Raw genomic sequence first — 23,142 nt, forward strand, 5'->3', positions numbered from 1 at the left:
AAGTGTTCACTCCAGGCCCCTATTTTCCTGAAAAAAAGAATCTCGCTGTCTCTGCACCTGCCTGAGCCCTGCATTTACAGACTGGAGGAGAAATCAAAATCCCAGCATAGCTAGCTTCCCTCTGAAATGGGCTGAGATGCTCGCATTTGCTCACATCAAGACTATTAGACTTGGAATCTGGAAGACCTAGCTTTGCCACCACCGCCAGTTGTGTGACCCCAGATAAGTCACCGAGCCTTCAGCAACCGCACTCACTTCCCTCACTTGCAAAATGATTCGCTTCCACCTCTCGCCTCATTTTGCAGTGGATTAAAATAAAACGTACAGGAGAACCAGGAGGCAGCCAGAGGCAACCGGGATCTCCCCTGCTGCTTCAACTTTTCTATGCAGCCCTGCTCTGCTTCCTGGTCTGTGTGAGACAACTTTTTCTAACATGCCCTGCACCAAAGTAGTTCATTGGAAACACTGTAATTAGCATTCCAGTTAAAATAGCACCATTGCAATGTTAATTACTACAGTGCAGATGTACCATTAGATATCATACATAATGTTGTCAAGCCTTTATTTTTAAATTAAAGTGCAACAAACCATACCCTGGTTACACAGCTTTTTTTGATTAATACAAATTAATGTTATTTCAGTGTCTAGGGAAAAGGGTGGGGACGAGGGAGTGTTGCATCTATCTGGAACAACGCATAGGCAAATGGGAGAGTTTCCTATGGATTCCCCATGACTTCCCTCCTCCACTCTGGTCTCTACATGGTGGAGAGTGTGAGCTCTATGAGGACAGGCACCGTACCTGGTTTCGCTCCCCATGCCAGCCTCAGCTTCTAGCACACAGTTAGAGGCGTTGATTATTTTCTGAATAACTGACAAGAGGAATGAGTGAATGAAGATAAAGCAGTGTAAGCAGAAGTAGTAGGGGAGAAGAGTGGAGGAACTGGAAGGTACCGTGGCTTGTTTACTCCTGATTACCCCCGTTTTGTGTTTGCTTTGTGGCCTTCAAAATGATCCTGGGGGCACCTGGGTGGCTCAGTCGGTTGAGTGTCCGACTTCAGCTCAGGTCATGATCTCACAGCTCGTGAGTTCAAGCCCCGTGTCGGGCTCTGTGCTGACAGCTCAGAGCCTGGAACCTGCTTCCGATTCTGTGTCTCCCTCTCTCTCTGCCCCTAACCCACTCGCATTCTGTCTCTGTCTCTCTCAAAAATAAATAAACATTAAAAAACAATTTTTTTAATGATCCTGGATCCTTCCTCGCCCCCTGGAGCGTTAAAATCCAAAATGAGGAGCAAGTGAAGCATCACAGAGCAGAAGTCAGTGGAAGTCCTTCAATGTGATGTTTTGCAAGCAAAGCTGTATTTCACCAGGCCCTGGGAAGTGGGGAAGATCAGCAGGGGTCCCTCCACATCCGAGAGGTGCCCATGCATCAGTCAAAAGGGAGGGAAGGAAGAGAATGAAAATGTTGGGCTGTTACAGGTATTATTTATTTCATTCTCAGAGCTCAGGAGGGAATTCTTCCCCAATTACTTTTTACTGTGGTCAAATACACGTATAAAATTACCATAGTAACCATTCTTCTGTATACATTTCAGTGGCATTCAGTACATTCACTTTGTCATGCAACCGTGACCACCACCCAATCTCCAGAACTCTTTGCATCTTGCAAAACTGACTCTGCCCATGAAGCACGAACTCCCTGTTCCTCTCCCCGCAGCCCCTGGCAGCCACCATTCTCCTTTCTGTCTCTACGATTCTGACTACTCTAGATTCCTCATAGAAGTGGAATCGATTTACATTTAAAGTAATTACTGATAAGGAAGGATTTACTTCTGTCGTTTTGATGTTTGTTTTCTGTATGCATTATAGTTTTCTATCTCCCGTTTTTATAGGGGAGATTTTCTTATCTCTACATTACATTTCGGGAAACTGAGGCTTCAGGAAATTAACTGAGCCTCCCAAGGTCACCAAGAGGCAGTCTGGGAATCTTTTGACTTGATTCTTGAATCAAGAGTCCTTGATTCTTCCACCTGCTATGTGCCAATATGTTTTCTAAGTCCTGGGAAAATGCAGACAGGCATGCAGCATGGTCCCTGCCTTATTTCAATGTGCAACAGTTTACTTAGGAACATGAGACAGACACAGATGGAAAGATTTCTAGAAGTGCAGGAAGGCCCTAGATACTTGCCTGCTGGGACAGAGCATATAGCCTCTAAGAATTCAGAGCAGTTCCTCTTACTCTGCCTCACATACGTAGGTGCCCAGGGGTGTTACCAGTTGAATCTCATGGTTCTGTTCTCCGTATCATTTGAAGAGAATTCCAGGGATCCAGCTCTGCTCTGTGGGATCTACTCTCCATAGTAGATGGATTTGACAATGGATAGTAAGCACTGTAATCGTGTGTACACCATTTGACCCAGAATTTGCCAAGTGAAATATCCCTAGATTAGTAAAAATATTTATCCAAAAGGAGGTTCATTGCAAATCTATTTTTGCAATAGTGAAAAAGTGAAAGGCTATAAGATTCAACAATAAGTTATGTATTTTTTTCAGTGGAGTATTATGCAACCAATTTAAAGTGATAATACAGAACAACAGGTTCATAACCTGGAAATATTCATGTTTGTGAAAATTATATATACTTATATAATATATATAATAACATGTGATATGTACATATTATTAAGTAATAAATAATATGTTTGTATATATAATATGTATATAATTATTTGTGTATATAAAATATATGCAATAATTATATATAATATTTATTTACATATTAAATATGACATTTGTCTATTATGGTATAGCATATCATATATTAATATGCAATTACTATAATTAATATAATATATTATAGTAATATCAATACTGTAATCAATATAATTAATATAATATACACTAAATATTATAGTATATTATTTATATATTAATACAATTATAATTGATATATGAATGTAATAAATATATATTAAATATATATTATACTATAGTGTTAATATATTGATGTTATACTTACACATTATAATAATAATATGTATTTATCTACACAAACTCATATATACATGTGTATGAAAAATCACTTATCTGAATATACAGACACAGCCATAAACCGATCCTGTTAAAATATGGGTATATATAGTTATAAATATGAAGGGTATATATACCAAAATATGAGTGGAAATATATAAGTATGAAGAATATAATACCAAAACATGAGGTAATTGTGGAATTGTAGCTGAATTTATTTCCTTGAGCCATTCTATATCTTTCTAACTATACATAATATCTGTATATTATCTTAATTTTAGAAAAAGTAAATTTTACTTAACGATGAATGCAGAGTCAAACACAAACCTATCTAACCATTTTACTGAAAAAAAAATCATGAACTGGGACATGAAAAAAAGACAAGTTCTTATGATCTCATATCGACTACATATACATTTATTTTTGACAGGGGTTATTTGGTTACAAAGAATGGAGAACTTGAGAAAAAATAAATTTATTGGTGAGATGTAAAATATCTGAGAAAATGCAGCTCAGGCCTCATGAAGGAACCGTAAACAAGGAGGGGAAAGGGTTTCTGAAGGTCAAGTAGTTGTTCTGTCTCGGTGCATGGTTTCCTCTGTTGCTGTTGGTACATCTGCTTCTCTCTCTTTTCTCTCTGTCTGACCTTCAGCTACCTAGCAGGCTGAGTCTCTGGCCCCCATGTGACTTTCCAGTTCAGGTACTCAATACTGCCAGGCATTCAACAGAGTTTCTGTTGATAGTTCCAGATTCAGGACAGGGAAGATCATTGCTTTAGTGTGTATTAGTTAGCTTTTGATACATAACAAACTACCTCCAAAACTTAGGCACTTAGAAAACACCTGTTATTTAGTTTCCAAGTCTGTGGGTCTGTGGGAAGTTCTTCTGGTCTGGGCCAGGCTAAGCTGACCTTGGCTGGAGCAGTCAGCTGACAGGTCAGCCATGGAATGGCCAGTCTAAGATGGCTTCTCCTGGGATGACTCTCTTCAGTGTCATGTCACCCTCCATCAGGCTATCCCAGGCTTGTTTATGTGGTGGTCTCAACGTTCCAAGAAGGAGTGAGAAAATATGCAAGAACCCCAAAGACCTCTTCTTGGAGCACACATTATATCCACTGTTGGCCAAAGCAAGTGACAAGGCCAGCCCAGAGTTAAGAGGTGGAGAAGTAGACCCCTATCTTGATGGGAGCAGCTACAGAGTCATACTGTAAAGAGTGTAGTTACAGGGAGGGGGAAATTCTACTCATTTTTGCAATCTGCCTTTTCATCTTCCAGCTTCCAATGCTGACATGAGCTCCATCTTGTACCTGCAGCCTATTTACATCTTTTCACATAGCCCCAGGGGTTGGTGTAGCAGGGAGAGAGAGGGACTGGAGACATGTGCATATATTTTTCACTGTTTCACCCTGGAAGTGATGTTCGTCATGTCTCCTCACATCCCATGGCCAACACCAGTCACATGAGCTCCACCATACAGCAAAATAGCAGAATGAGTCAATGGAGTATTTAATTGACATTACTGCACCGTGAGCAATCTACAAACCCATCTGAGTATTCACAAGGCTAATGTCAGAAAGGTTGAGGGGCAGGTAAGGATGGTTCTGTAGAGAAAATATATGAAAATTGTGACTAGTGAAGGTATCAGACATTACATGAAGCCCTTAAGGAATCCCTAGGGCAGAAAGCTAGGCCCAAAGGAGTCAGAGTAAGCAGGAAGAAAATCCAATTATCTCAGCCTCTGAGGGCCCAGAAGCGCTCCATTCAGACCCATTCAAAGTCTCCTTTAAGCTTCATTCTGCTCCAAGAGCTATGTCGACGCAGGGCACTAAGGCAGTAGAGTCATAGGTGGGAATCAAGGTTATCGGATCAAGTATTGAGAAGTGCTAAGTTAAGAAAATGAAGCTGAATATCAAATTCAAAGAGGGAAAAGGGGAAAAGAACACAAAGCAGTAAGGTGAGCAGCTGGAGAGGCTGAAGCAAGACAGAATCAGAAGTGAAGAAGGGAAATAGGGAGCTTATATTAACTTCTTTAGCTTAGCACTGGATTCCCAAGCTCTGAGAAGGCATCAGCACTCACATTCTGTGCAGCGTCTGGTGGCAGGGGCAGGAGAGGGACCTCACAGACACACTGGGCAGCACACTTGAGACTTGAGACCATAGCCTTCAGCCTCCCACTAGGGTTGCTCCTTTTTACCCATTTTGATATCCTTGTCTCTCATTTGGCCTTTGTGGCATCTCTAGCTTTCTCCAGTGTCTCACACCTGAGATCTTAACTTTCACAGTATCTCTACATTCCAAATATTTATGGTAAGAGTGGCAAGTTATTTTTTGAAGTTTTAATTTTAATTCCAGCATAGTGAACATACAGCGTAATACTAGTTTCAGGTGTACAATATAGTGATTCAACAATTCCATATATCACTTGGTGCTCATCATGACAAACACACTCCTTAATCCCCATCACCCATTTCACCCATCCCCCACCCCCTCTCGTAATCATCTGTTTGTTCTCTATAGTTAAGAGTCTGTTTCTCGGTTTCTCTCTCTGTCTCTCTGTCTCTCTCCCTCTCCCTCTCTCTCTCTCTCTCTCTCTCTCTCTCTCTCTCTCCCTCCTTCCTTTGCTCGTTTGTTTTGTTTCTTAAATTCCACATTTGAGTGAAGTCATATGGTATTTGGTATTTGTCTTTCTCTGACTTATATTGCTTTGCATCATAGTCTCTGGCTCCATCCACGTTGTTGCAGATGGCAAGATTTCTTTTTTTTTTTATGGCTGAGTTATATTCTGTTGTCCATTTGTACCACATCTTCTTTAGTACATTCATCTATCAATGGATACTTGGGCTGCTTCCATAGTTTGACTATTGTAAATAATGCTGCTGTAAACATAGGAGTGCATGTATCCCTTTGAATTAGTGTTTTGGTATTCTTTGGGTAAATACCCAGTAGTGTGATTGCTGGATCGTAGGGTAGCTGTATTTTTAACTTTTTGAGGAACTTCCAAACTGTTTTTCATAGTGGCTGCACCAGTGTGCATTCCCTCCAGCAGTGCAAGAGGGTTCCTTTTTCTCCACATCCTCGCCAACCCCTGTCGTTAAGAGCAACAAGTTATATTTTTTATGAGGTTCAGTGTCCTAAATATTAGTCACAGTTGCTGAGGTCTCCATTGAGTTCATACCTCAAATTTATAAATTATCATGTGATCATAGATGTGGTTTATACCTCACGGTAAGTAACACGTAAGGTAGGTAGGGCAGGAATGCTCCCCAGGAGACTGATGCTCCATTCTCCACATGTGGACTTAACCTAATGTGTTCCCATCCAGGGGAGGCAAAAGGCATGGTCTAAGGACCATGCTGGGTTTGGTGAGAAATGGGAAGAGAGCCTTGCTTGACCTGTTGCACATTGCCTTGCAGGTGAGCGGGACCATGTACAACACTGGAAGACATGTGTCCCTGCGCCTGGACAAGGAGCACTTGGTTAACATATCAGGAGGGCCCATGACATACAGCCACCGGCTGGAGGAGATCCGACTACACTTTGGGAGTGAGGACAGTCAAGGGTCGGAGCACCTCCTCAACGGACAAGCCTTCTCTGGGGAGGTATGTGGGGCTGTTGAAGTACTATAGCTGAGTGCCAATTAATAAGGTTTGGTGCCTATTTATATCCAAGGTGGGATAACAGATGGAAAGCTTTCATTTAAATCTGTGAAATGAGAAGGTCAGTGCCTCCTTTCTCCATCTGTCTTTTGCGAAGCCTATAAACTTGCTTCCAGTGTTTTCCAGGAAAGTCCACAATGAAACTGGGCATTTCATTCTGAGACATTGGTGCCCCTCTCATGCCTCATGCCCTACAGTATATCTGGAGCATCATTTTAACCCCAGACCCTCACCTTTCATGCACACCTTCCCTCACACCTATCTGGACCATCAGCTATGCTCCCATATGAGAGCATGGCTTCCATAATTCTCCCTTATGGCAGACTGGGTCTTATTTGCACAAAACTATAATGTACCGTGAAACAAATGTCAGACAACTAAATAGTCTGCCTGACTTTCTACAGATTGGAAATGTCATTGTATGCCACCATTAATGGTGAGTATCACTGTGTTCCGCCATCAACCCAGAAAGAGTTCAGGCCACAGCAATGAGCCAAACCAGGTTCAATTATAGGATGAAAGTTATACTTTAAACAGATGTCATCTGACATCTTGACAAGTGGGGTGTAGTTCATTTGTCCCCTTTAATTTCTCTTACGCTTGAGGGTGGTTATCAGCTAGGGGTCAGGGGTGCTTATAGGCTAAATATCCTGTAACTATGTTCTGTTTAAAAGTCCTCAGTAACCGATGTCAAGAAAGCTTTGAAATAGCAGAAGTAGGTATCTCATTATCGACTTGGTCTTTTTAATTTTGTTTTCAGTCAACATCATTTCTAGAACTCTCTTTGTTTTTAATATAGCAAGATCATACACTGAGAAAGGGAACCCAACTTTAATGAGTCCAGTGGCCATATTTTAATGACTGTTCAAAGTGGGTCAACTGAGAATCTGCCTAGGCACTCTGCTAGATATCAGGGATACAAAGATTTAAAAATTAAAGAAAAAAAAAAAGAAGACAAAGCTCCTACCACAGAGGAGCTCAAAGGTTTGATTCATTCATGCAAATCGTTATTCAAATCATTGAAACTATTAAAGTATAGTGCCCTTCTGTTCTGGAGGTGTACAGGGACCCTGGCCAACTCACAACTCACCTGAAGGGGTCAGGAGAAGTCCCAGAGGAGGTTCCCTCTGAACTGGACTGAGAAGAGAGGCAGTGTAGGATCATTTATAAGAACATCAGCTTTGGAGTCAGTCAAAGAACCTGGGTTTGTACCTCCTGCTTTGATGCACACTTACTGGGTGATCTTGAGATGGTTTCTTGATCCGTCTGAGGCCGAGTTTAGATACCTCTCAAGGTTATTTTGGAAAATTAAGTAGGATTCCAGATGTAAGGAACACTTGGAGCACTCAAGAGTGGATAACAACAAAGATAAAGCGGGAAATGCGGGACTACTAAGGGCACCAAGTGTGTCAGGGCCTTGCTTATTGGGGAGGCGGCTGGTAGAGATCACTTGTGATCGATTAGTAATGGCTGCAGGAGGACAGGGTTGAGCAGGCATGAGCCTCCTTCCTGGATCTGTAGGGAAAACATGCTAGGATCGATTAGGGATGTCTGCCAAAGGCACCTTAATGGAAAAACTCCCTGGAGTTTTAGATTCTGAGCTAGAGTTTAGCAGGGAATGTGATGAAAGCAGGGCGAAAATCCACGAATTGAGAGTGACTAGAGACTGCCAGTCTGAATTACAGACTATTCTAAATTAGATAAATGCTTCCTTTTTAAATACATATTATTTTAATATTTATAACTATTTTATTGTTGGCTTCCCTGCTCATTTATTTGCTTTTATTTCTTTGCCTTTCTCCCTCACTGAACTGTTCTATTCTGATCCTTATCTAAAAATTAATGTATTAATGAATTTATTAAATGAATGAGTGAAAGTCTGTAGGTGGTCACTTGGCCAAAGTCTATACGTTTTAGCTTTCCTTAGAATTGCTCTCTTTCTTCAATGTGTAATAAGGGTGCTCTATACTTTGTATGGACACTACAATTTTGGAATAAATGAGTGTTTCCAGAATCCTTAAGGGAAATATATCACAATTTTATCTCTCAGAGTATTCATTTTCCTAGAAATCCCAGACCACAGGTATCAGACACTCCAAGGAATCTGCATTTTTAATGCCCCAGGAGAGTCTGATTATTAGGTTTGTGAAGCACTCTCTCAGTAGTACACTCAGTGAATAAAGCATCTAAACAGGGGCGCCTGGGTGGCTCAGTCGGTTAAGCATCCGACTTCAGCTCAGGTCACGATCTTGCGGTCCGTGAGTTCGAGCCCGGGCTCTGGGCTGATGGCTCAGAGCCTGGAGCCTGCTTCCGGTTCTTTGTCTCCCTCTCTCTCTGTCCCTCCCCCGTTCATGCTCTGTCTCTCTCTGTCTCAAAAATAAATAAACGTTAAAAAAAATTTTTTAAAAAAAAGCATCTAAACAGAGTTGCAAATCAGAATTAACTGGGGAACACTGTCAAAATATTTACATTCGAACCCTTCCCTAAGGCAATTGAATCAGAGTCTCTGGGAGTAGGGTCCAGGTATGCACATTTGTAAAAAATTCCCCCAAGAGATTTTGGTTAGTGACCACTGTGCCAATTTTAGCTCAGGCTCTGCCTGAATTACCCCAGTTTTCTAAACAATGAGGACTTAATCAATAAAACCATACTGCACAAAAATTAAAAAGGGTACCCAGGTGTCATTGCAAATGGCAGAGCTGGGGTGCTTTCTAGGCTGGTGGGATTTGGGGGAACAGCTTCCCAAGCAGGAGAGCCATACACAGCCATTACCCCAAGGCAAGCCAGAGTATTGGCCTCAACATAAGTACTGTTACACCTTGTCCTAGGCAGACCACATCATCTGTGTTACAATTCATTCCAAGCCCCTCAGTATGAGTGGTCTCTAAACCGGTGTGGATTTAGGTGCAAGAAATCAGAACGTTGGAAGCATCAAAACGATGTCATGTGGCTAGGTATTGGCTTTCGAGATATTTAAAACAGTTTAGTGAACAAGAAAAGTCTGGCATCTTCTCTGTGATGTAAAGGCAAAAACTTAGGGTCCATGGATGAAAGTCCTGGAAAGATGGAGTTCAGCTAAATAAATATGTGTTCTAACAATGAGAGCTATCCATCGATGGAATGAGTTTGCCTCTGAAAATAGTGAATTCCCATCACTGGAATTATTAAGCATGGAGTGGAATTTGAGGACTTCATTAAAGTGACTCATATCCCAATGAACAAGTAGACTACTAGCTGTCATGCATCGTCTAGTGCTGAAATTCCACACAATCTATGATTTCCTTATAGAAAAGGTCCTCCAGTCGGATTCCACTGAATGTTAGCCCCAGTTAAAGTAATTATGTCCCATCCTGTAGGTTCATGTCTTACTTTTATTTTGTGCTATGTTCAAAGCTACCTTTGGTCTCTGTTTCTGGCTATCCTCTGAGAGGACCCAAGTAGACACTTCTCGCAACAGAGCATGTGTTTATTTTGTTGACAATGAATAATCACATTGCCATCTGTCCCATCTATCATTGCTGATCGTGATAAGTCAATTAATGCCAGGCATTTTCCTTGGCACAGCACAACAGTCGTTATCTGAAGAGCTGTAGATTAATTGCAGTCTTGTCTAGTGAGGTTATTGTAATTGATGGTAATCATTTGCTTTGTTTTATAAAGCTGCGTGGATGTACGACACAGTCAGCAACTGCATTTTTATAAAAATTATTCATGTCCTACATGGAGAACTCCTGGATGCCTTGTTGGGGGTTGGTGATAAATGAGCATATTCAGGGATTCAAATGTCTCAATTTTTTTAAGAAGGGAAAATTAACCGTTTTTAATAAGTAAGACCCTTAGCTTGCTAATCATGTCTAAGTGGTTAGATTAATGTCCACTATAAAGTAGGGTATTTATGAAAAGAAACAAATACATTAACCAGGCAAAAGATAATATTTGAAAAGAACCCTGTCTATGAATCAAGTTCTAGTAGTGAGGCTAGACAAAAAGAATCTTTCTTATCGAGTGCAGATTGGAAATACTCATGTTAAAAATCTTCCTTAAGCTCTTCTTTCCAGAGAAGTAAGGGAGCATAGGGAGATTCCTACCAGCCACTTTACAGGATACCTGTACCAGATCCTCCCATTTATTTCATCTACTCTTCACCTGCCTCTACTACCTCTGCTGTGTGCTGAGCTCCACAGCCCAGCTCCTGCCCAGAGAAGCAGACAGTCCATTGAGGGATACATATAGTTAAAATACAGAGTAACATGGGTTATATTTGAGGATTGTCCTGGCAGAGGATTATGAAATAGCCCTCTCAGGATTGTGTTAAGGAGAGGATGGATGGACACCTGTGTGGCCTGACATAGTTGCTGCTCCCGTGAAGGTGAGGCAGAAAAACATGGCAGACGTTCCAGGCTCAGCCTCTTGAGTCACTGATTCGGCCTAAACACATCTGAGCAAGGGAAGCAGTCCACAGCTATTGCTATGGTAATGTATATAAGATTGTTTAATTAAAAGGGGGAATAAAAGTCATATGTTTGTTTGTTTGTTTGTTTGTTTCCCTACTCTGAACCAGAGTAGGGAAAGCAGTTATCTCCGTGCAAACAACTGAGAAATGCAGGCCCTGTCCCCTTAAAGGAATGGATTATTTACCTTCTTTAGAGACTGGCTTCACTAAAGACATACAAATTTGTAGTAATAAGCAACACCAAATTGTCCTGAAGTGTGCTAGAGTATGAAAAGTGCTGAGGATCACATAACTGAGAACCAGGGCCCCGTTAGGTATTGAACATGGCTCGGGGTGGGGGGGGTGGGGAAGTACTCAGGCAATCTAATTAGCACTTTGCTGGGAGTCTGGGACCTAGTAGAGATGTTCATTGGTACAAGTGGAGTTTTGAAGGGGAATGAGAACTAGGATGTTTAAGAATAACAGGTATATGGTAATACATATGGAAGAGCTACTTGAGTGCCATGGTAAAGGTGTTTCCTCTGTCCTGAAGGCCAGCTGTATCTCACTCTGCCTCATTCCAGCACAGCCCTACCCCCCGCCAACCCCCATAGCATTCCAAGCCTCCTTCCCTCGACTGAGCCAGGAACGTGTTATTTCCTTTCTTGACTTCCAGAGAATCCTCTATATTTATTTACTTCAACAGTCCATAAACTGTAGCCCATGAACCAAATTCAGTGGTGTAGCTAAGAATGGTTTACATTTTTAAAGGATTGTTTTGTTTGTTTGTATGTTTGTTTGTTTATTTATTTAGAGAGAGAGTGAGGGAGGGATGGAAGAGAAGCAGAGAGATAGAGAATCCCAAGCAGTCTCAGTGCTATCAGCACACAGCCCAACGCAGGGGTTGAACTCATGAACCATGAGATCATGATCTGAGCTGAAGTTGAACACTTAACCAACTGAGCCACCCAGGCGCCCCTGGACTGTTTTTTTGAAACAGAAGAATATGCAACAGAGATCATGTGTGGCCTGCAAAAGCCAAAATATTTACAAAATATCTGGTCTTTTACAGAAAAATGTTGCTGACCCAATCTATTAAGTTGCCCATCACTGTAGATTTTATAACTGTTCACTCTCACTTGTCTTGGAACTGTAGTTCTTTGTTGATAGAGATTGTACCTGATCATCACTGTATTCCTAGCACCTTGGACATTGTGTAACACATGAGGGCAGATTCAGTAAGTGTTTACTGAATGAAAGATAAATGATCTTGGTAAACTCCTTAATGGCAGGGACTTTTTTTGCTATTCATCTTGTATACCATACACCTAGCACAGTACCCAACATACAGTGGGTGCTTGATGTTTGTGGAATGAGTCATTCAATCATTGAATCCGTAACTTAGTCGACTATTGGCTCCTAGGAATTCAAAACTCATAGGCTTTTCCCCTGGAATTTTGGATGTGTTGTCTTGTTGACTATACCACAAATATAAAGCCTCATTTAAATTGAAGATGGAGTGTTTCAATAAAGGTTGTCCAAAACATCAAATTCTATTAGAAACTGGAAAAGAGGAAGAGTATTTTAGTTCACAGTAGCCACTAAGATGTATTCTGGGCTTTCTTTGAGAAAGGATTATGCTTTGAGAAATTCAAAATGTAGTAACAAGGTACTAACCTAACCCTATCCTCAATGTGGCAAAGAACACAAAAGGATTGAACTATTGTTACCCTGGAGGAACAAGGCACAGACTTGAATCAATTACTATGCAACACAGGGGCACCTAAGTGACTCAGTTGGTTGAGCATCCTACTCTTGATCTCAGCTCAGGTCTTGATCTCAAGGTCTTGAGTTCAAACATGCTTTGGACCCCATTCTGGGTGTGAAGCCTACTTAAGAAAGAGAGAGAGGGAGAAAGAGGGAGGGAGGGAGGGAGGAAGGAAGGAAGGAAAAGGAAAGAAAGAAAGAAAGAAAGAAAGAAAGAAAAGAAAGAGAAATAAAAGGAAAGGAAGGAAGAAAAAGAAAGAAAAAGCAAGCAAGCAAGCAAGAAAGAAAGAAAGAGAAGGAAAGGAAGGAAGGAAGGAAGAAGGAAGAAAGGACAAAAGGAAGGAGGGAGGGAGTGAAGAAAGAGGGAGGGAGGAAGGAAGGTAAGGAGGGAGGGATGAAAAGAAAGAGAAAACATTAGTATGCAACGCAATCCAGAACTTGCTCAGTCACATCCACAGGTGCCTATGGAATCTCACTGCTAATATCTGGCCATTGTTTTCTACATGCTTTGTGATTTGCTTTCATTCATTCATTCATTCATTCAGTTAACAAATATTGATGGAGTGCCTACCATGTGCTACAGTGAAGAAAACAGATAAAAATCCTTCCTGTGTGGTGCTTCCAGTCTAGTGAGAATGGACAAATAATAAATAATAAACATAATAAATGAGTGAATGTGTATGGTAAGTTAGAATATGATAAATGCTATGGGAAAAGAAATAGGGTGGGAAGGTATCAGAGCAAGAGGAGTGGAGGTAGCGAATTACAAGGGTAAAAAGGGTGGTCAGTGTAAGCTGTATGGAGAGGATGACATTTATGAGGTTGCCATAGAGATGTTTAGGGGAAGGATATTGCAGGAAGAGGTAACAGCCAGAACCATGGCTTTGAAGTGGGAGAGGGGTGTCAATGTTCTGGGAAAAGGGGGAGCAGCATGAGCACAGGGTAAGTGATAGGGCATGAGAAGTCAGAGAGGCAAGAGTGGAGCGAGGCTGCTGCATAGCATGTCCTCTTTTCCTGGACTTTGTATGGACTTTGGCTTTTACTCTGAGAATTTATGGCACAACATAAATTCTCCCATTTAATCACCAAACACTAGCTCAGTGAAGTTGCCCTTAGTATTATCTTCTTCTTACCTGGAGAAACTAAGGTCCAAGACCATCCAGACAATAAATGATTGAGGTTCAGCTTAGCTCAGGTCTTCTGATTCATAACATTGCTTAACATAAGCCAGGGTTTACCCATAAACCCCATAATGATGACTGCTCACCTACTCTGGGCCTTAGCCCATTGGGGGAATTCAAAGACCTATATATATGCCATGCAGAAGACCCTAACTTCCCAGACCGTTAGCTCCCTGCAGGCACAAAGTAAGTTCTACTTGTTACTGTCTCCACATACATGTTACAGGCACTTGATAGATACTATTGAACAAAAAAATTGAATGAGTATATTGAAAATAATTTAAAATATTGCAACTTTCAGAGTGCCTAAATTATGCCCAGTATATAGTGAATTAAATTCTGTTGTCATAATGGCAAACCTTATAAAGTTAATGTCAATATCAACAGAAGTTCTAGACATTTTATGTTAAATTATTCACAAATATGGAGTAAGTGAATTCTTCAGGGTACCTGGGAGGAGGAATGGGACAATTGATAGCCAGTGTGCTAGAATAATTCATTTAGATTGCTCATTTCACACTGTAATTACTCCCAGGATCAGACCAGGGAACATGTCTTTGCCAATGCTAGCAGCCAAAGTTCTGGATCCCAGGAGCCAGTCCCATTCAGAGTGAGCAAACTGGCCTTTGAGAGGCACAACAAATAGAAGGCAGAAGCCCAGATGGTGGTAGGGCATATTATGATGATACCAGCAAGCAGATGAGGACTGTGATCCAGGATAAGGAGTCTTTCCTTTGGACGTTCTTCTAATTACTTCTGAGAAGGGACAACCCAATCAAGTCAGCAGCTCTCTGGATTGCAATTTTAGATGGACATCATGGGGCAGCCAAAGAGAGAAGACATTGCATTTAAAGACAGCTTGCTGAAGTCAACTCATTATCTCATCAACTCCCATCCTAACCTGCATCATAACCCTGACCTGGTCCTGCCAGGATGGCATTGTGACAGCCACCATCCTCCTCCTCCTCTGTTTGACTCTAATCTCCCCCTCTGGTGTCCTGTCTAAAGCAGGGAAGGAGGTATTATATTACAAAGACATTGTTAGAGACAGGCATTAACTGGGACTCGATCAAGTTTCAGCATGGAACCTGTCACCATGAACACCATCACTGCTACAGCTTTACAAGTGTTGAATGTGGCCTTCCATTATGTAGTAACTAACGACATTGTAGTTGGGGATGAGTACTGGGTCCAGCACTTCTGTGAACTAGCTGTACTTTTTCCATCCATTTCCAAAGCCACAGGAATAAAATCAGTTGGGAAAAGAAATGTGTGAAGTAAGAATGACCCATTCACGACCATTCCGACCACTGTCAACAGTTCATTAAAATGTGTAGATGTTCCACCAAAGATCACATCTCCCACCTCCAAATATACAACTGCTATTGGAAATAACAAGTCTGCTCAAAGCCTCCATCTGAAGTGTTAAAATTGAGGCCCCGCGGAGGTCATCTCCTCCAACCTACTTCCTGTACAAAAGAAAAATCAGATACCAGAAAAGACAAGAGACCTGGCCAAAGTCACTGGCAGAGTTAGTCAATGTCAGAATTAGGACCAGAACCCAAGTTTTTAGACCCCTAGTTTGTGCTTTAAATTTTTCAAATAAAAGTTTAAATTATATTGAATCCCAAGATTCAACAGACCCTTTTCTAGACCATCTGGTTTAGTTGCCCCATAGAAGAGGTGTAGCTTGGTAATCAGATTTCCTGCCTTAGTGAGCAGAACCCATCACAAAGATGTTTTTACAGCCAACCTCCAAAAGGTAAAGACATTGGCAAATTATTTTACAAACATGAGCACTCATAAGCATCCATGAGGAAATGGATCTAGAAGTCCCTGCATCGCTCCCAACAAAAATACCACCGATGTGAGAACCATAATAGTGCCCAATTGCAAGAAATGTGGAAACAAAAGACTGGAAGACTAAAATAGAAAGTAAAATTCCTTTAAAGATCCTTTTTTTGGTTTTAATAGGAAAAGGCATTCATGAGAACCTAAGATTAAGCCATGCTTTTCTACAGTTTGAATCCCCCATTCCATCCGCTCTCCCTAATAACCATCTAGAACAGCTCAGTAATATTAAATATAAGTGATCTAGATAATAATATTGCAAAATTAAATCATTAGATGTCTAGCCGCTCCATGGATGTGCTCCTATACAATTCAAAATAAAACCGTTTAAAACCCCCAGATTCATTTGCTCTGACATATCGATAAACTTTTGCTAAAACAAAGCTAATCATCTCAATGGCGCCAACTTAATTGCTCACCAGTTGACGGATAATAAACAGACCTGAGGATTAAAATATGAACTAATTACTGTACTCAATTCCATTTACTTGATTTCATGTTCCATTAATTTTTTGCATCATTTCTGGTGGAAGCCTTAGATTTATGATCGCCCCAAATGAATTATGCCACTTAGTTGCCTGTGGCAAGCTCGTGTTCCGAATTGGTTGGAAAGGGCAGAATTCTGGGCAGTAAATATTTAGCCGAAGCAACCTAGGATATAGTAAGTGAAGTTAATTATCCATTCCCAAATACCAGCCAGAGTCAGCCTCTATAAATCTGTCCCCATCTCAGCAGTAAAAGGGCAACAGTAGGATTGCTCTCATGATTATTCATTGGATCAGCTTGTTAGAGGCAGTTTCCAAGAGCAGTGGTTGCTTGGCCCAGAAGAGGGCTGCTGGGAAGCAAAGACCAGCACACCATGGGGAAGGGGTGTTGGCCTGGGAGTCAGACTCTTGTGCCACCGGATAGAGGGCAACATTTTGGCTTAAAAGATCTGCCTTCAAGACCCCATTCTGTCACTCACTAGCTGTGTGATCTCAGTAAGGGCAGAACTGGGCAAATCGCTTAGCCTTCCTTCACCTTTTTAAACTCTCCATATGGGTTTAATAATGCCAGGCCTACATACATGATAAGGTGATTGTGCAGTGTAAAAAACCACTCCTATGATAGGGCCTTTGAAGCTGTAAAGTGCTGTGCCAGTCATCTGTTCCAGAATCTTTGCAGATAAGACACATAAAGATAATCACAATGTACCCATATGATTACTACCACCGGCTTTCATTTACTGAACACATAAATGACCCAGGCATTGTGCTCAGTGCCTTATCACACCCAATGCTCACAACAAGCCTGTGAGCTAGCATTCATAAGCACCACTTCACAAAAAGGAAAAGAAAGATACATTAAAGAACCTGCCTTCAATCACATGGTCTATACAGGGAAGAGCTAGGATTTGAACCCAGGTCTCTGACTTTATGCAGTGAGTGAACTCGGACAAGACATAGCAGCTAGCTGATTCTGCTTCCAAGTAGCTGCTTGATCACAGGCAAGTTCATTCTCTGTAATCACAAGTGCCCTGTTTGTTGCCTGAAATGATATTTCAGCCCCTCCCAGTTTTGCATCAGCCTTAGGAATAACCTGCACTTTGGCTGTAAAGGGAGACAGGAACCTATTTCTCCAAGTGGCACAAATTGCAATGGGAAATATAACACAGCATCATTTTGTGCACCCGCTGAGGACTGTAGATTCATCCACCTTCCCCTCTCAGATGGACAGCAACGGGGACATCGCATACAGATGGACAGTGATGTTTTTGTCTCTCGCTTCTTTGAAATATAATAAGCAAGGTATTGTATATCCATAAATTTGTTTGTGTATAAATACATCTGTTTCCCTCTGCAAAGCATGAGAAACCATATTCCTTGGTCTCAGAGGTAGCTTGGGGAAATACATTTTCTTGCAGTGGGTCTGTTTGCCGAGCTAGAAATTTCTGGATTGAGCCTTAAAAATGGATTCTGCAGGAGCTGTTTGGCAAAATGAGCTTAGCCAGGAGGTTTTAAATCACTCTCCCAGCCAGGAAAAGGGGAAGGCTCAAGGATCACCATATACCTGCATCAGGACTTGTGTCCCTGCTCCAGTTTTTTCCAAGCAAATAACTGTGTCTGCTTCAGGAAGGATCATTGTGGTGGACCCAAATGGCCAGCCAGAGAAACTACTGTTTCTGTAAGGTCCTCAGTGAGGACCACACACATCTGCCTGTTGCACCTTTCTGTCTAGGGCTGATGTGTTCCCCTACCCCAGCTGAGGAGCTGGGACCGACTGCAGGAGCAGCAATTAGTTGCAGAGGTTAAAATCAACAGAGTTATTCATTCCTGTGTTTGAATCTGGCTTTGTCATTTATCACCTGTGACCTTGGGCAAGTTACTCAACCTACTTGTGTCTCAGTTTCCTCTGATGAGACTAACAGCGATGCCCATGCCGTAGGGTTCCCCTCCCCAGCTTTATTGAGGCATAGTTTATATACGATAAAAGTCAGCAATTTTAACTGTACAGTTTGATGTGTTTTCATAAACATATAGTCATGTCACCATCACTACCACCATGATCTAGAACTTTCATCACCACGAAAAGTGCCCTCATGTCTCTCAGCAATCACCTCCCCCACCTAACCCTGACCCTTGGCAACCACTGGTCTGCTATCACTCTGGTTTTGCTTTTTTCAAATTTCAACCAATGGACTCCTACAGTATGTAGACTTTTCTTTTTTACTTTATTTTTTAAATGATCACACAGTGAGATTAACTGCTTCTCTAGCATGGCATACAGTTCTCTGAACTTCAGCACATACAGATTTTCATACCCATTATCATGATCAGGATACAGAACAGGTCCACCCAATAAGGTAGTTTGTAGGATTAGGAAGGTCGATGTATGTCAAGTGCTCAGAACAGTGCCTGGCACACGGTGAGTGCTCCAAAATGGTAGCTTTTTTTTTTTTTTTTTTTTTTTTTTGGCTACAGTATGCTTCTTCAAGCTCTGTCTTTCAGGGTCAGCATTTCTATCCTCTCTCCATCTAAGAATCCGAGTGACATCATGCACGGGGTGAAATTCCTACATTTCACCTTTTTTGCTTGCTGACTTCTTATCGATATCAATATCCCCTAAAGTAGGGCTGCAGATGAGCCACCCACTGGCCAAGGTGTTTGTCCTCAGCATTACATCTCTTGTAATACACAGGTGCTTCTAGGCCAGTCAGGCCCCTGCTAACACCAGCTTGGAAGTGTGGGGGAAACTATCAGCTAGAGCGTGTGCAAGGAAGTGCAATTCCCATCCTGGCCTCTGGGAGCGCCCTTCCCCATCCCCAAAGGTCACCAGCAAGTACAGCATTTTCTCATACTCTGTGGGTCTGAGGCCAAACGTTGAGCTCTCTACACAGGATGATCTCATGCACCTAGGGCAGTCTGGATTGAGACCAGTTGGTCCTGGTATCATTGAAATAGCACCTCTTTTTCTCTCAAAAATGCCTCACTCTGTACAATGAATCATATGGTCACCTTGCACCTAGAAGACCTTGGGCAAGCTGGTTAACCTCTCTGGATCTCCTGCCCCTCAATCCAGAAAATTAAAGGATTGGAGTAGCTCTGTCAGGGCCCTTCCAGAACTAAGGGGCTCATGGAAGTAAAATCTTCCTGCATAATTTTATCATTGCATATAAACATTGACAGAGAAAGGGGTCACTGTGCCATGTAGAGAGTCTGAAAGATAGATCTGCAATAACATATGTTTCATTGGACAGGTTCCACTAGAGGTTAAGTATACACTATGTAAGTGACCACCATCATATTCTCCTTCAAGGCAAAAGCTTAGGAAATTAAAACATTTGATGTGACACCAAAAATTGAGGCTGAAATTGTTCTCTTGACTTGGGTATGTCACCTTTACTTGTTATAATGCCTGAAACATTGAACCTCCTACTTGTATCCCTGTTACCACAATCACAGTACTAGAGCGTGCATGCGTGCATGCACACACACACACACACACACACACAGACACACACACATACACGCACATTCTATAAGGCTTTGGTCATCCAGCTATATCCCAGGTGAAATGCTCCTGTGGTTAGTAGAGTATTTTACTAGAAACTAGAGGTTCCCTTTGAACCATTTTGCTTTGTATATTGTAATTACAATTTAAGTGATTTCTCTACACTGAACACCCCTAGGAAGAAACCCCAGGAATTATCATCATCATCCACTTAGGCTTTGTTTCAATTCTGGTCTTTAGAGAGCCAGAACAGCCAGAAGATTCTGTCACCTTAAATTCCTCTGTAAATCCCTGTTGGCATCAGCATTTAGTCCTCTTTGCCTTCAAACAAAAGGGAGAGTGTTCCTGCTCCAAAACACAGTTGCAGGCTTTGCTTTTAAAACCTCGGGGGCATCCAAACGCTCAATCCCACCAAGCTCTAATGTTGCTCCTAGAGTATTCATTTAGCTTGATTTACATTATTTTAATTTTCTTAGGGGTGTCTTTACTAGCTGGAGGGTGATTTTTCCCCCCTTAATTAAAGAACAAGTTGATTCCAAAGCACACAGAACAAAACAAACCCCTTCGTAGCTTGTCTCGCTTGTCACTTTTCTCCTGCTGTTCTCTTTTTTGGGTGCTTTTCAGCTTTCACTGCACCTGCCTTCTCAAACTGAAAACGAGATGGAACAGTGAGACGAAGTCCTGTCTTTCAGTGAAATCAACCAACCCTGGGTTTCAATTCTTTTAATTTCCTGGAGCATATGACAGTTTGGAGGAGGGCCAGGTAGTATTAGCTCTATCTCTTAGATACAAAAGCTATATTATCAGTTAGTGCAATTCAACAGAGACACATGGAGTTGAGCAGAGAAGTTTTCCAGCCTAGGGCTGCACAGGTGAAGAAACCCGGACACTGTCCTCATTGGAGTTCAGCTTCCCGAAGGCATCTTAGGTGTGGTGCTTGGGATACATGTAACAGGAACTCACTCAAGCTAAGTTAAGCTACAAGGGCAATCTATGGAAGGCCTCTAGGATATGTCATAGGACTCAAGGTCACCTGAGCCAGTGAAGAGACTGGAATCCAGAACTGAAACAAGATCATGACCCCAGGAACTACTCCAACACTACTTCTTATCTCCGTATGGTCGCTTTATTCTCATTCTCTCCAGAAGCTGGCCTTTTTTTCTGATTTTCTGTGCATGTGAAGCACATACATGACCCCCCTTAAGCCCCCAAGTTTACACCCCCTGGGATCAAGACCATCCTGGACTCACTGGCTCTTCATCCCAATTCCATATTCTCCAAAGAAGAGGTTTGATTTGTTCAACCTACATCTGATGTCCTCTCTGACCCAACCAGCTATGCATGTGGGGTGGGGTCATGTAAACAAACAGGTCTTGGGGGACCTGCCCCTATGGGAGGGAAAGCAATTACATGGAGAAGGCGGTCACTGTAAGCCACGTAGACACCCGCAAAAATGTCAACTGTGATGGGGAACATAATTTTTTTTTTATGCTCAGCCCAATGAAATCCACGTGATACATTGGATGCCAATCTAGTGGTTAGAGAAGGCTTTCAGACATGAGCAAGATCTTGAAAGAGAAGTATGAATGTGGCTCACATAGGCTGAGAGCATCCCAGACAAATAGGAATATCACCTGTTAATAGAAAGAATAACTGTAGTAAGCCCATAATGTGTTCTCAAAGAATTTAGCATCTCGTGATTGTCAACAACAATCTGACTGAGCACAGGGACGTCAGTGGCACATCACAACCATGTCACTCACCTTCCTGGCTGCTGGCATTGCTCTCCCTTTCCTCCCTTTCTGCCAATACATAAACCACAGGGTGGGCTCAAATAAGTTTCCCAGGGATTGACATCAAGCAAACACATTTACATGCCAGCTCTGCCACTTACTGTGTGCCCTTCAAAAATATTTTGGCTCCTCCAAGATGAGAAAAGTGGTGACAACAATATCAACCTCAGAGGGTTGTGGTTCAGGTAAAACAAGGGAATGTGCATCAAGAATGTTTGTTCCCAGCCCCTTCCCTCTCTATCTGTTGTCTTCTCCAGTAGTGGGCTGATAAGATGTCTTGGGTAAAATATGCAGGCTTGGGAGGGATGTGGTCTAACAATGGAACAGAATAGTTAAAATAAGGACTCTCCCCCACCCGCCCAAAATGGGAACATTTCTAACATAATCAGTGGACCTTTACAGTGTCCTCACCTCTTGCCTGTCAGTTTTCAGAACTCAGAGCAAGAAAAGAAAGGATTGTTTACATTGTTCACAATTACTCACTGACTTGGAACCACTTTCACTTTCTTGGTATTAAGCCTGTCGAGTGAGGCATCCAGTGGGACCAATCATCCTAGCTCACTGTTGCCCAACCTCGGTCAGGGACCATCTTATCTGGGCACAGGTGATTAGCTTACGACAAGTGTCTCTAATCTCTGTCCCTTCCAAGGCACTGCAACAACCCAAAGAATTATTCTGTCTCTTGTGTTGACTTAACTTCTTAAAGAGTCCTGGATACAGGACACTCTCCAAAAGCCTTTTGAATTTCAAAGTCCAGAATATCCCCATTGGGATAGGTTTCTCATTATTAGTGTTCTGGAAATGCCAACAGGTGAGAAATGCATGGCTTTCTTAGGCAGAAACATAGCTTGTTCAGCATTGTAGGTTATATTATTTAATTTTGGTGCTCATTTTAATTAAAAGAAAAGTTCATTTACAGTGGACCTTTAATATCGAAGATGCATTTTTTTTCATACTGGCATATATTCAATTTCTTTTTCAACAGAAAAAAATAAAAGAATGTTTGCTTGAGTTAAGAGCTGGGGATCAGGGTTAAATTTGCAAAACCAGCTACTTCCCTAGCTGTAGTATGATTTGCTTCCGTGCAAATACATGTTAATCCCTTAACGTTGCTCAAGTCCCTGTTGCTTTTCTGGCCAGATTTACAAAACATTTCTACCAGGAAATAATAGCCAATGAGTTCAGAAAGGGAACCCAACAAGGAAGAAAAAATTCTTGCATCACAGGGTCTGACAAAGTCTGATTGGTGTGTTTAATAACTTCCTCATCAAGGAAACACAAGAATGACTAATTCAAAATAATGAAAAATCCAAAAACTCTGTATAATGAGTTGCATTTATTCCTCGTAGACACATATTTGAGTTTTCAGTGTGTGAAAAATTTTGCCAGCCGTTGAGTTCAAATGTGAATAATGAACAGTCCATATCCTCGGGGAGTTTCTGTTCT

General features: G+C 41.7%; 1 protein-coding gene across 1 annotated transcript in view; it reads left to right on the plus strand.

Moving 5' to 3' along the window:
- The window catches only part of CA10 (carbonic anhydrase 10), a 492,198-nt gene that overhangs the window by 379,155 nt on the left and 89,901 nt on the right, over positions 1-23,142 (plus strand). Inside the window, exon 5 of the mRNA XM_047833896.1 lies at positions 6,440-6,625. Coding sequence (XP_047689852.1) covers positions 6,440-6,625 — 186 coding nt within the window. The remainder of the gene's footprint in view (positions 1-6,439; positions 6,626-23,142) is intronic.

The sequence above is a fragment of the Prionailurus viverrinus genome, chromosome E1, assembly GCF_022837055.1.
Source record: "Prionailurus viverrinus isolate Anna chromosome E1, UM_Priviv_1.0, whole genome shotgun sequence".
Classification (NCBI taxonomy): domain Eukaryota; kingdom Metazoa; phylum Chordata; class Mammalia; order Carnivora; family Felidae; genus Prionailurus; species Prionailurus viverrinus.